The following is a 13991-nucleotide window of genomic DNA, read 5'->3' as shown; positions in this document are numbered from 1 at the left end:
TTAGCACACGGGGATCGCAGAAGGCAGAAACGAATGGCCACGGTGGGAGAGCTGAGCAAGAAGCTAGAAAAGGAAAAGTGTTTAAAGTACCTTCTGTCAGTTCTACAAACGCATCATCATTTTGTCTGAAAGATGATGCGTTCTCAGAGCTGCAGGAATACATTCAGATGTAAATAGAGAGAACACACCCAAGCGTCATCTCCTTTCGATGGTCCATGTATAACGAGAAGATGCTTGCATGACCCTTTGACCCCCACAGAGAATGACACTGCTCATTCCCACACCTCTGCTGAGGGGCCTCATCTCTGGCGCAGGAGGAACAGGCCGTGACTTCCATCATCTGACAGTTTATCATCTGATATTCTTAAGACTCGTCCAAAATTCTACAGCTGTATCATAGGTAATGAATGAAAAAGAGAAGAATCTTTAGTTTATATCTACACCCAGTTTTCATCTATTCTCTAGCAGAGTATTTATGCAGATATAAATTGTGCACATCTTGGCGGACGACCCAGAGAAACAATGCCTATCAATAATCTGTATAATGAAAATCTTCCCATCGATTGCCTTCTCTGATCCCTGTCCATGTGATAGGTAAGGATTTGTATGCTATGAGCACTCTGCACAGGTAAAAAGATAGCGGAGGGCAGCAGAAAGCAAGCTTAGGTTTTTGGTCAAATAATCAAATTCTCTTTAAATAGACTTATCTAAAATGTCATTAATTTAACTTGTGAGCTATTCACAAAAACAGTCTAATAGTCACCCCCTCACGAATCCAGGGTCTGACACTTTTCTCCCTCCTTACTTGATTCAAAGATCCTTTTTTTAACTTGCTGCTTTACTCAAAAGATCTCTTCATTTCCACATTTTAGAGCCTAAGAATTTAATTTTCAGTAATGTGTTCATTTAGAATATTCTCGACCATAAAATGATTGCAACCAGTAGTTCGTGTTACAACGGCAATTCTAGTTTCTCATTCAGTCAAATCTATCCTAATCGTCTTGGTTTTTAAGAGGATATAAAAATCATGCAAGAGGAAAAATGTTCCCTAAAAAAATAAAACTTTTTAGATGGAAATAATCACACACACAAAAGAAACAGAATACAATTTAGGATTTCCGTTTATTTTCCAAGTTTTACAGTAGTAAAAAATGTAAAATGTTTTGCAGTTCATTGGGATAGGGGACCCAAAAGGGAACAAAATGACTTGGATGCCAGGTACACTCTGTCTCCCAGAGACACTAACATTGTTACTGGGGTCACAGACGTGAGGAGGTTTCACAGTATAACCTTGTGAATGCATGTGAGCCTCCCCGGGCAGATGGTTGCTGGTAGCATCATTCATTCATTTACCTGTCTGCAATGTCTCAGCAGAGGCCACCACCTAGTTGGTGCAGGAAATCACACTCAGACTTTGTCATACACATATAGTGATCCTGCGTAGAGGGTGGTTAGCAAAACTGGCCCCCCCGTTTACAAAGTACTGTATTAACTAATAAGCGAGAACGCAGAAGACGCCAGGCCACGTCGTTGCATAAACGGGGTGGCTTCGTTAGACAGAGATGGTTTTGCCACTGAACTTTCTGGGTTGATACCAGATTCTAAATTCAAAAACGTACATCTATTTCAACACAAAAGTGATCGTCAAGTAAACTTCTCTGAACGGGACCGGGCCCAGGCCTGTCTGGCTCTCTCGCCAGCATCCTCGTTAAGTGGTCACCCATGAAGCGAGTTACATTCACTACCCGCCCTTCTCCTGGCTGGATGGCCTATAGAATACTTGTACTCACAAACGACTGCTTGAAAGTCAAATGTGGTTAATTATGTCACAATTTCGGGGTCCCAGAAGAGTCTGCTATTTAATTAAAGCCTACGGTGACACTATTATAAAAAATAAGGAATTATCACTGAAGTTTGGATTTGCTTACATTCACTTAAAAAAAAAAAAATCAGAGTGATGATCAACATCAAGTGACTATTCCATGATTTCTATAACTCAGGAGTGCTATTATTTCTATAACCTGGTCCCGGGAATGGTAATGCTATGTAGCTGTCTGAATTCTACACTACATGAGTGCAGATCAGATGCCCGGGTCCCCTCAGTAATTCCCCGAGCAACAGTCTCTGATCCTCAGAGATGAAACTTCTCTAGGCTTTGGACATTGCGGGGTTTAAAACCTCCTAAATGATGAGCTGCTTTGGAATGAAGCCTCACATCCACGTGGGAGCGCTCAGCTCAGCATAAGCACATGCGCATCCAGACAACGGTACATTCAAATATTTTTATCCAAATATTATTTCAGTGCCAAAAGAAATACCAAAGACATTCAAGATAGAAGTCTTACACTTGTCCATAAGGCTTAAGAGTGTTTTTATTCTACAAAGACAAGAACAAAACATGTTTTCAAGCTGAGAGAGACGTATAAATTGTAGACTCTTAGCACCATATGTAAGTAACGTTTCTCTGTGCTGCTTCCGGCGTTAGAAATCTGTTGTTGTTTTGGGGACACCCTAAAACAACCCATTAAGAGATTTATTTTACAGGTAAAACAAAATAATTGGGGTTATTTAAGTAGAAATGGGACTGAGGCCTGGTAAAAGGGACTCACGGAGTCCTAAAATCTAATTTTATTCAGTAGTTTTAGATTTCTCATCTACCCTTTGAAACATGTCCTAATTCCTATTGAGTCGCAGTGCTGAGAGGTGCAAGCACCATCTTCCCGGCCCCGTCTTCTATTGAAAGCACACAGCAGGAGAGGAAAAGGCAGTATATGAGCAACCGAACCAAAACTTAAAGACTCGGGACTAGAGAAAAACAGTGTTTTCAAGAGTCCTAGTTTATGTCTGCTCTTTAAAACTCTTGGGGGAAACTGCGAGGGAGCCGTGGAAGAGCTTGCTGATGACATCGCAGTAGGGAGCGAGGCCAAGGACTCCAGTTCCAAACGCCCCCCAGGCTGGGTGTGCAGGCTGTCCCTCTTGCCCCAACCAGTGACCTGATGTTGGCATACCGCCAGGAGAGGCTTCTTCAGCTCAGGAGGAGGCCGGCAGGCCCTGCACACCACCCAGTGACCGAGGCGAAGCTGCCCCAGCCAGCAGGGTGAGGTGGAGGCTGGGAGGGGCAAAAGCGAGGGGTGGCTGTGGAGCCACAGCACCAGGGTCTCGCAGAAGGTGAGACCGGCAGGGCTGGTTTTTCTGGGGGAAAGGGGACTCTCAAGTTCTTTTCTTTGAAACGCCTAAGAAATCCGTCAGCTTGTGAAGAAGCTTCCTGTGGGGCCACAGCTATGGGGCGAACCCCAAGTGAAAGAGCAGAAGCGATTCCACATCCAACGAACCTCCCATCCCAGGTTCTGATTCAAGGTTAAGCACCCTCAGGTCCTTCCTCTACATCCAAAAACGTTGCTTAGATCTTACCTTAGACTGCACAGGGACTGAGGGATTGGAACGAACATTAGATATGAAATTCCATTTACTAACCATGAGACCTTGGGCAAGTCCCCTCCTCTCTGAGCATGTTTTTTTCTCATCTATACACTTGAGGGAACCCCTACCGTAAGGGCATGTGAGGATAGCAAAGCCATCTAGAATAGTACGTGACACACAACGCCCGACCAACGTGTGTTAGGACCCTTCCTCCTTCTTCGACTAAAATATATCTTGTCAAAAACGTGATCTGAAATCTCAATTTTCTGAGCATCCTTTGGTTGAGCCCAATAGTGATTTCTGTGTAGGGTCTAACTAGCTCAATTCACTACTGCACTGAACACCATGCAAGAACTGTGCTATGGGCTTAAAAACAATTCGTATTTTATTTATAATGGAATATGACCACAAGGTTACATAGTAGTAAATTCACAGTAGTGATTTATTTTTATTGTAACAAGATCCAGAAAGCACAAAGTCTACCCAGAAACACTCAGCATCACTTTACAATCTCAGGGTATCTGCTGTGGGACTGTTTAAATGTCGTGTTAACATGTCTGCGCTAACTTCCAGTAATCCATCTCTTTTTTTTTTTTTTTTAAATGAAGTTCAACTTTTAAGTTACGTTGGGAAACATGTGGTAAGGCTTCCAGGGTAGTGAAGTCGGAGCAGTAATTGCCGTAGAATTTGACCTTTCTTTCTGTCGCTTGTCGTTTGCAGGTTAGTGTCCTGAGACAAGAGTCTAATGGACTTGCCTGCGGCACAGCAGGCTCTCCAGAAGACATTTCTGTGCTAAAGCCATTTACCCCTGGGGAGAAGCCAGTGTAACCGAGCAAAGGGAATAAAAGACAGGTGGGAGACATTACTGGCTTTAGGGTAACCTCCCAAAAGATGGGTGGGACCAGGAAATCTCTCAAACATATGGCATACGCAGAAACACAGACACCCTCAAACACTCATCCACATAAACACAAGTTATCTACAGAGATACACACCCATCTGCTACAGATAACACAGATGTTCAGATGTCTAACGTATAAACATGCCTTCCATCTGGTAATGCACACTCAGAGAAATGCTCACATATATAGAAATGCATAACTGCAAGCAAGTGTGCATCCCTGTTTAGGCCCAGATAGAAGAGAGCAAACCAAGGCCCTGATTTTATTGGTTTCACTGAGTGGCTACTCATTCTCCCAGGGGCAGAGGGTAAGGAGGGGTGGGGGTGGGGGGCAGGGTAACCGATTTCTGTCAGCCCAACAGGCTCGTGGCTGTCACAGAGCTACAGCTTTATTCAGACGCATGCATTCAAGAGTGAAGATGAGACGCAAGAATGAGAGCTCGACGATCACCCATTACGGTGGAGAGAAGGGAGGGCGGGCGCCTCATCCCAACACACACCAGCACAACCTCCCCCCGGACAATGAGCTACTGCATCACACACGCACGCACGCACGCACGCACACGCGCACACACGCACGCACGCACGCCGCCTACCTCTTAAAATTTGCTGAACAAAATCTGTCCTGTCCGTAGACTGGATAAGAACGGACAAAGAGGGAGAGGGGAGAGGATGATAGTTGGGCAAAACCCGGCTCAAGCAAAACGTTTCCTCTAGGGTTCACCGTGAAATTCAGCAAAGGCGTTCCGTGTTTCGACTTCACTGATAATGCAAAGGATGGACGAACTACAGCACCTTCACATCCCGCCCATCTCTGAGAAGCAGACTTTGACATCCGGCTCACAGATGATTACAAATGCTCGCCACCTTCGGAAGGACGCACTTAGGGATGAAAGTTATTATACACCGGCTAAAACGCCGCCCCGGGAAGACGGCGATCTCAGGCGTGCACGCCTCGGTAAGGTCTTCCACTCTCAAACATTCACTTTCTAATAACTTACGTTGAAAGTTATAGAAAATCTATAAACATTTAAGGCAAATGAAATCCTGTCTCCTCTAATACGAGTGTGCATGTTCTCCCAGCCCCAGGGCAGTTAGCACCCTTTAAAAAGAATAGCCTTTTGGTTCCAGGAACTGAAATAAAAAATGCATTATGTTCCATCACGGGATGCAGCTTTCAGAAACCTTACATATTTTAATGCCATTTACACTGTTCCCACTGCACCAGTAACTCGAGCTATGAAGAGTTTGAACATGCAAAGCCTTTATACGAAGATCCTGCATTTTATTTTAGCGTTCTTTCAAAAAGGACTCAACACGAAGTCGGTGTAAAAAAAAAAAAAAAAGATCAATATTCAATTTAAAACAGAAACGATCATTTCAGAAAGCCTGACATGCTTCTATGCCAAGACTGGGAGGGGGAGAAAGCGGGGGAGAAAAAGTACATTCCTTAATTTAAATCCTTCTCCACGCTGCTGGGGGTGTACCCACCAAAGCGTCCAATCCGACTTACCCCTGATGGACTTAAGACAGGGTTGGCAGCACGGGATTTTAGAATGCTGACAAATCGTGTCATTATGAACTATGGGAACAGACGTTTATGGCACCTCCACTGCCGTGTCGCTGACACAACAGCCTCTGACACATTTAGTCTGGGACATCATAACCCTTACGCGGCCAAAGTCTCAGACACGTTCACTGTCCCTTGCCCTAACTCCCAAAATATATTTCCTGAGAAAGACATCATCCCACGGAGTGTCTAGTGTGAAGGGATCTCTAGGCAAAATCTAAAAGGAGCAAAAGCACCGTGGTTACATGGTGTGTTTTTCATCAACGGAACCACGTAGTTAAATAATACATCTTGGCTCCACGCCAGACGAACCGGTTTCTCCTTCTTTCTTTCCCAGCAAATTTCCCTTTTGACCTGAAGGCTGTTGATTCAAGAACACTGTTTACTTTTTCGGGTACGGTTGTACTGCAAATATCCAAAGCCAATTTTGATTTAAAAAATGACATACGGATCCTACGCCACCTGTGGAATGCAGAAACTGGTAAAGGTGTGTGGGAAACACATACACGACGAACATCTGACGGTGTCATCCTTTACTGAAGCAACGAACGGTACCCTAACCACCGGGGAAAACCAAGAGTGAACACTTTGACATAGGACGGCAAACAGAGGCACAGGGGACGGGCCCCACGGTGTCAGGCGTGGCTCCTCGGGGAACTCGCACGCACGGGGCTCCACCAGGATGGCTCCCCACCCACTGGAGGCCGGAGGAAAGCCCACCGGAACCAGCCGCCTTTAAGAAACAGGTCGCAGACGCGTCATTCTGGACCCTAGGACTGGTTCCCTACTCTTCTCCTCACTTTGCCAAACTCTACAAGTACTTTTGACACCAGGGGCTGAGCGAGCCCTTCCCTGGTAGTGGCAGAGGTGATGAGTTGCACAGTGACGGTGGTCTGAACCCAGGGCCCGGACGGCACCAGCTGGCCCTGCAGTGGGCACTGCTTGGCCTCCTGCGGCAGGCAGCTTGCTGGGAGCTGCGAGAGAACTCATCACCCTGGGTAATTAGAGGCTCCAAGCTGAATCTGCCGGTGACAGAGCCTCAGTGTCTGTCAGTCTCCCCCCTGGTTGGTGGGGAGCAGTGGGGAGGGGGGCCTCCAGGGAGGGGCTCCCGCCAGGCCTAAAAGGGACATTTGAGCTGGCTTGCCCCGCTTGTGACCCACCTGGTGGGCGCTCCACACTTCCCTATGCAAACAATCCGTGGGATGACCTGAGGCTGGGCGCACAGCCCAAGGGCACGTGTGCAGAGCCAGGTCCGAGGGCTGGGCTTCCCTGGCCAGGCCTGCCAGCCAGGTGGGGGCCGTGTGCGTGCGTGTGTGCGTGCGTGTGTGCGTGCGCTGGGGACGGCGGGATGGGTGGAGACAGGTGCCAATCACAGGGTTAGCAAAGGGCTACCTGTTCTGGCCGGTAGAGAATCAGGGTCAGAAATAGGGCAGGCAGGTTTTCTCTTTGGGGGAAAAAAAACAGAATCAAATTAAGAGCCGTCCACGGATAGTGCACATTTTTTTGTTGTGATTTTTCTCTGCGGAACCTAAGGCAACAAAGATGAGGCCACAACTCCCAAGCGGCCCGCGGCGCCCATGGGAGACGAGGAACCGGACATTACACATACAAGCACGTATGTGGACGTGTCGCATCTGGTTTCCTGAACCAGGATAAAGATGTGTCCCCTCAGAGGCCTACGAGTGGGTCGACCGGAAGCAACGGGCGGCTGTGGTGCCGGATGAAAGGCGAAGGTCACGTGGGAAGGCCAGGCTCCCAAGGACCGTCAGCTCCGCTTTGGTTACAGCTGTCACAGGAACGCCAGGGGACGCCTTCTCGAGAAGTCCCATCCACAAGAGTCTGATGTCCTCAGTCACCTTCTTCCAGGGCGGACATCCCCTGCTTCCTTCCAAATAAAGTGCAGATGGTCAAAGGACACTGGTCTGTCATCTGCCAGTCTCGGTCAGCAATGAAGAACAATTAAAAAAAAAAAAAGATGCTCCTCTGGTACATATATATCTCTCTCCATATATCCTTCTTCTTTAATAAAGCCACAAATATAGAACTTTTAAACTGACGTCTCAGACTGTAAGCGGAGGACAAATTTGTGAGATTTGGGGTCTACGAATTCTTCCGAGAGCACGATGAATGGAATCTTCTTCACACTGACGACGAGGCTGAAGTCCAAGCACTTGAGCACGAAAACGATGCCATCCTGTAGCCCCTTCGTGACAGCCTCTTCACTAAGGAGCCTCCACTGCGTGGAGAGCCAGCGCTCCTTGTCATACTGCAGGGTGGGGCCCGCGCTGAGGTACCGCTCCAGGAAGGCCTGCGAGGAGAGGAGAGAGGCTGTCAGCGGAGAAACACCCCCCGTTCTCCCGTCTATGAAAAGCATCTTCCCAAGAAACCAGGACAGAGCCTGGCTCTTCACGCCGAATCCCCATCGGACCCTCACGGCTGAGTCGCTTTCAGGGTGGAACACTTCTCAGACCTCCCCCTTCTCCTCTGCCCACTTTCAACCAGCAGGCGAAGGTGGTGGCAGGCGGAGGTGAGGGAGGGAGGTGGCCGGTGTCGGTCTTCGCCCGGAAGCCATCACTGAGGCACCAGCCCCATCCCAAGGGTTCGGCCTTACTGCACATGCCCCTGGCTCATCCCTGCCCGCACGTCTGCCTTCTCCGACACTGAAAGCTCAGGGCAACAGCCGGTCACAGAGGAGCACCCCGGAATATGAGCTGAACAAGTAAAGGGATATACCTACACATGCAAAAAATGCACGCTCCATCACTTAGTAGCTGTGTGACTGTGGACATGTCACTTAACCTCTCTGTAAGTGAAGGAAACAACAGCTAACTCACAGGGCCGCAGTGAGGACGAAATGGGTAGATAACCATCTAACGAATGGCACGACGGACGTCCAACCCACGGGCACGAAGGTTACTTGGTGTCGGATCGCGTGCACGTATGGCGAGTCCAAGGGGTGTCCAGACTCCATGTTCACCTTCCCTTGTACAAGTCTCGACTCTACTAGCGCTTGGCTCTTTGGAGTTCTCTGCCCGCCGCCCAAACACACACGCACACACGCACGCACGCACGCACGCTGTTCCTGTCATCCTTCAGCCAATTCCTCTCATTACACCCCACCCCAAACATCTCATATTAACACAGCCGCCTCTAAACGCCTCAACCCCCGGCAGGACTCCTGCGTGACATTTCACTTTCTGAACAATGACAGCTGACTTGCTAGTCTGGGTCCCACACTAGACTTTACTCTCCTGGAGGGCAGGAACTGTTTTTAAATTTGAATTTCTGATGTGCTTGGCAGATTCTAGAAGCTCAACGGCATGTGTATTATGTCCATTAATACACTGATTTAGCTGCAAGAAAGGATCAACCAGTGATACAGATAGAAAATATTGAGATACGTCGCTCTGGTTCTAGCTAGACCATAGTTCAAGGACGGTTTCTAAGTGGTACCCCCTTCCACCCACCCCTCGCTGCTGCTGACAGGTCCATTATCTCTGATCTGTAAGCATATATTCTAAGGCAGAAAGCAGAGCTGTGCCTCTAGGACAAAACACACTTCTAATATGATATAGCTCTTATGAATTATAAGAACTCAACAATAAAGGACATGAAATAATTTACAGAATAGAAAATTAACACGGAAGATGCTCTATCACATTAATAAAGAAATATGAATTCAAATAATGAAAAAACATATCTTCCGACACCTAGATGGGCAATGATTAAAAAGAATAACACCCAATGCTATCACGCGTGTGTGTGCATGTGTGTTTGTGTGGATAAAGAGTCTCACTCATATCCCAGAGGCTAAAGTGCAAAACAGTCACACCCTTTAGGACAATCTACACCTTTGATCCATCTATTCCTTGACTAGAAATTTATCCTGCAGAAATACTTGCGCAAACGCACAAAAACATATGTAAAATAGTTACATCAACACTGTTTAGACCAGGGGTTGGCAAACTTTTCTCCCAATGTAAATATTTTCAGCTTTGCAAGCCACACTCTGTCACAATTACTCAACTCTGCCTTGTAGAAAGCAAGCAGCCACAGAAGATATGTAAATAAAAGGGTGTGGCTGCATGCCAACATCACCGATTAAGAAAAACAGCTAAGCCCTGGTTACGACTAATGACAGATCTTAATCCAAACCCGTATCAATAGGCAATCAGTTAATAGCTGCATCTCACTGCACGGTATTTCGTGCAATGAGATGCAGCTATTAAACAGTGAGTAATGATCTGTAGGATAGAGATTTAGAAGTCCTGACATGGAAATGTAGCCAACGAGAGAGGAATACGTGAATAAAGCGCTTCCACACTGTACGTACAGGTATGAGATCTCATTTCTGGGGTTTCCGCCCCCCTCGTTTTTGCTTTAAACACACACACATGCACACACACACCCCTCTCTATGTCAGTAAGAACTGTTTTAGGCTAGAGGAACGAAACTTCACTCTGTACATTATACTTTTCTTTACTGTTCGGATTTTTATCAAATATTATCCTTCTTTTAATTTTACTAAATTTATTCGAGTGACATTGCTTAATAAAATCATACAGATTTCAAGTGTACGATTCTATAAAACATCATCTGTATGTTGCATGTGTGTTTATCACCCCACGTCAAAGCTCCTTCCATCACCATATATTTGATCCCCTTTACCCTTTTCTACCTCTTCCCTTCCCCCTTTCCCTCTGGTGACCACCACACTATCTGCGTCCGTGAGTTTTTGTTTGTTTGTCTTGTTCATTTGTTGCTTTCGGTTTTATATCCTACATAACAGTGAAGTCATATGATTCTCAACTTTCTCCATCTGACTTATTTCACTTAGCATGATATTCTCAAGATCCATCCATGTTGTCACGAATGGCAGTATTTCTCTTTTCTCATGGCTGAGTAGTAGTTCATTGTGTATGTACCACATTTCCTTTATTGAATCATCTATCAAAGGACATTTTGGTTGTTTCCAGAAATAAACCCACATATATGTACGGGCAAATAATTTTTGACAAAGGAGCCATAAATGTACAATGAAGAAAAGAGTCAATAAATGGTGCTGAGAAGCTGAAAAGCGCATACGAGAGAATGGAACTAGACTGCTCTTTGTCACTATAAACAAAAATTAAATCAAAATGGACCAATGACCAAAACGTAAGACCTGAAACAATAAAATATATAGAAGAAAATACAGGTACTACAGTTATGAACCTCGGTCGTACAGAGGATTTTATGAATTTGACCTCAAAGGCAAGAGAAGCAAAGGCAAAAATAAAGAAATGGGACTGTATCAAATGGAAAAGTCTTTGCACAGCAAAAGAAACTATCGACAAAACCAAAAGGCAACCCACTGAATGAGAAAAGATGTTTGCAAATGACACCTCTGATGAGGGACTGACATCCAAAATATATAAAGAACTCATACAGCCGAACAGCAACAAAACAATCCAAAACTGGGCAGAGGACCTCAACAGATCATTCTCCCAAGAAGACAGACAAATGGACAACAGATATATAAAAAGATGCTCAACTTCATTAGCAAATCAAAACCCAATGTGATTGCACCTCACACCTGTTACAGAATGGCTATTACAGACAAGTAATAACAACAGTTGGAGAGGTTGTGGGGAAAAAGGAATCTTCATACACTGCTGGTGGGAAAGCAAACTGGTACAGCCACTCTGGAAATCAATATGGAGGCTCCGCGAAAAATTAAGAACAGAATTACCATATGACCGAGTAATCTTTCTCCTGAGTATCTACCCAAAGAATTTGAAAACACTTATTCATAAAAATATATGTTACTCCTATGTTCACTGCAGTACTACTCATGGAGCCCAGATTATTATTTTTAATTCTGAAAAGTACATTTTTTAAATGAAAATAAAAGCAATTGGGAAACTTTACAAAATCTTGGAAAAAAGGAAAAAAGCTGCTTCCGTGGGTTGTTGGCTGTACAAGCTATTACTGCATATGTAGACACACTGTATGTGTTTGCAACCACGTGTTCATCCTGTTTTGCATTCCGCTTTTTGTAACTTAATATTCTAACAAAGATTCTTCCATGTTTCAACAAGTGATATACCACAACTTATAAGCCACTGCTCTATGGTTAAGTTATTTCCAGGTTGGAGTTACTGGTTAGTGACAATGTAACCAGCAGTTGTACATGTGTAGGACAATGTATGATCACAGGTCCGTATACTAATGATGACTACGAAACGTTGCACGTGTGCTATACGCCAACCCTGTTTACTCTCTACCACATGACTTACGCGTCCTGCTGCCACGTTTAACATAATTCTCACACAACAACCCTATCGAGTAGATACTATGATTATTCCCGTTTTATAAAAGAAAAAAGAAGTGTAGAGTAACACGCAAAGCCACAAACCAATGAAGTGTTGGGGCCAGGATTTGAACCCACTTCTGTGTGAAGAGAGAGCATTTGCTAAACTCACTCTGTTTCACCTCCATGGCCGTAGGCCTCTATTAGACACATGACTGTTTCTTGTAAAAGCGCGAAAAGAGTGCTCATCACAAAATAAAGACCATTCAGTAAAACAAATTCTACAACGTCCAAAATGCCTAACAAAGCGATAGTATCATTTTTAGCGTTAATAACAGCCATGTATTCGGTCCTTCCCACGTGACAGGCGCTGTTTTCAGCACTTTTAGTTCTCACAACCCGATGAGGCGGATATTAGTATTATCCTGTTTACGGATTGGGAAACTGAGGCACCAAGCTGTTAAGCTATTGGCCCAAGGTCTCCCAGCTGGTGGGTGGAGAAGCCAGGTGAGAGCACATCGGCTTGGCTCTAGGACCCACCTACAGGTGGTCGTTCCCTTAACGACCACCTGTACTGTCTCTGAGAGGTCTCCCCTCTGCTTGACTCTAGAAGCCTTCAAAAGGCACATCTAAAAAAGCAACAGAACTTAAATACTATAAAGTAAGTGAGAACCACTAGTTATCGGCCCGCGCTGTGGGACGTCGCCGGCTCGGCGCCGAGTCGCACCTTTGGGGTCATGCTGTTGGTGACGCAGAAGGCCAGGTGCTGCAGGATGCTCTCCATGCTGTGGTACTGCTGCTGCCGCGTGGTGCGCAGGTACTTCTGCAGAGCGCGGGCCATGGAGGGGAAGATGGCCTGGGCGGCCTCCCGGGGGTCCATCACCTCCCCCGGGGCCTTCTGCTGCTCCTCGGCCTGGAGACGCTGGATGTGGATGAAGGCCTCCTCCACCGCAACCACCAGCCTGGGGACAATGCAACACGGTCATCGGGACAGGGTGTGAGAACCGTCTCCGGGACCTAGCAGGGCTCCTGCCCCACTGCTCTGCCCGAGGCTGCTAGCGGCTCCCCCGGCGCTCACGGCCTTAGCTGTCACTCCAAAGGCTGGGAGGGCAGGGAGGGGGAGAGGGAGGCAAAGGCAGAGAAATAACGTGGAACTGGGGCCACGGGGGTGAGGAAGGAGGGGGCCCGGGACTGGGAGACGATTTCTGTTCTAATTTGCTTGGGAGACTCGCTTCGCTCTTGTTCATCTCCACAGTGAAGGGTGAGATGAAAAGGGGTCTAAGGCTCCTCAAATTCTGGCTACGAAAGGCTCCGCCTGCGCTGACAGGTGGCTCAGAAGCACCTTGCAAAGCCCCACAGCCGCCTCCCTGCTCATCCGGCAGCCAAACCAGCAGCCCCTGGGAAAAAAAGAGGCTCAGAGCATGCGATTGGGAAACCACCGCCGTCCACTTCGGTTATTGGGATCGGATCTCGAAAGCCAGCGAGGGCCTGCGGGTGTAGGATGGGACCGCTCAAACCGCGCTGGGAATCTGCAAGCACCTCCAGGCTTACTGAAGAGCGAGTGACCTTGGCGGTTAAAAAAGAAAAGAAAGGAAAAGTCCACGCGACCAGAGGGCGCTGTCCCGCCGGGGCCCGCACCTCGCTCTCCGCTTCTTCACCCGCCGTTCGTGGTCCGCCTCTTCGTAATACAGCTCGTTGTGGCTGGAGTCCCTGCGCCGAGCGGCTGCGGCGATCATGGCCCGGGACTGGCCAGTGGCGTTGTTACTGGGGCCTGTGGGGGAAGGACGGAGGAGGGAGACCGGTGTAAT

General features: G+C 46.9%; 1 protein-coding gene across 1 annotated transcript in view; it reads right to left on the bottom strand.

Moving 5' to 3' along the window:
- Window positions 1-1103: 1103 nt before the first annotated feature.
- The window catches only part of VANGL1 (VANGL planar cell polarity protein 1), a 50837-nt gene continuing 37949 nt past the window's right edge, over window positions 1104-13991 (bottom strand). Inside the window, exons 6-8 of the mRNA XM_006919671.3 lie at window positions 13822-13954; window positions 12911-13145; window positions 1104-8199 (exon numbers count right to left, since the gene is read on the bottom strand). Coding sequence (XP_006919733.1) covers window positions 7939-8199; window positions 12911-13145; window positions 13822-13954 — 629 coding nt within the window. The 3' untranslated portion in view covers window positions 1104-7938. The remainder of the gene's footprint in view (window positions 8200-12910; window positions 13146-13821; window positions 13955-13991) is intronic.

This window comes from Pteropus alecto, unplaced genomic scaffold (assembly GCF_000325575.1).
Source record: "Pteropus alecto unplaced genomic scaffold, ASM32557v1 scaffold106, whole genome shotgun sequence".
Lineage (NCBI taxonomy): Eukaryota > Metazoa > Chordata > Mammalia > Chiroptera > Pteropodidae > Pteropus > Pteropus alecto.
The sequence above is the reverse complement of the archived record's forward strand: the minus strand, read 5'-3'. Positions and strand labels throughout refer to the sequence as shown.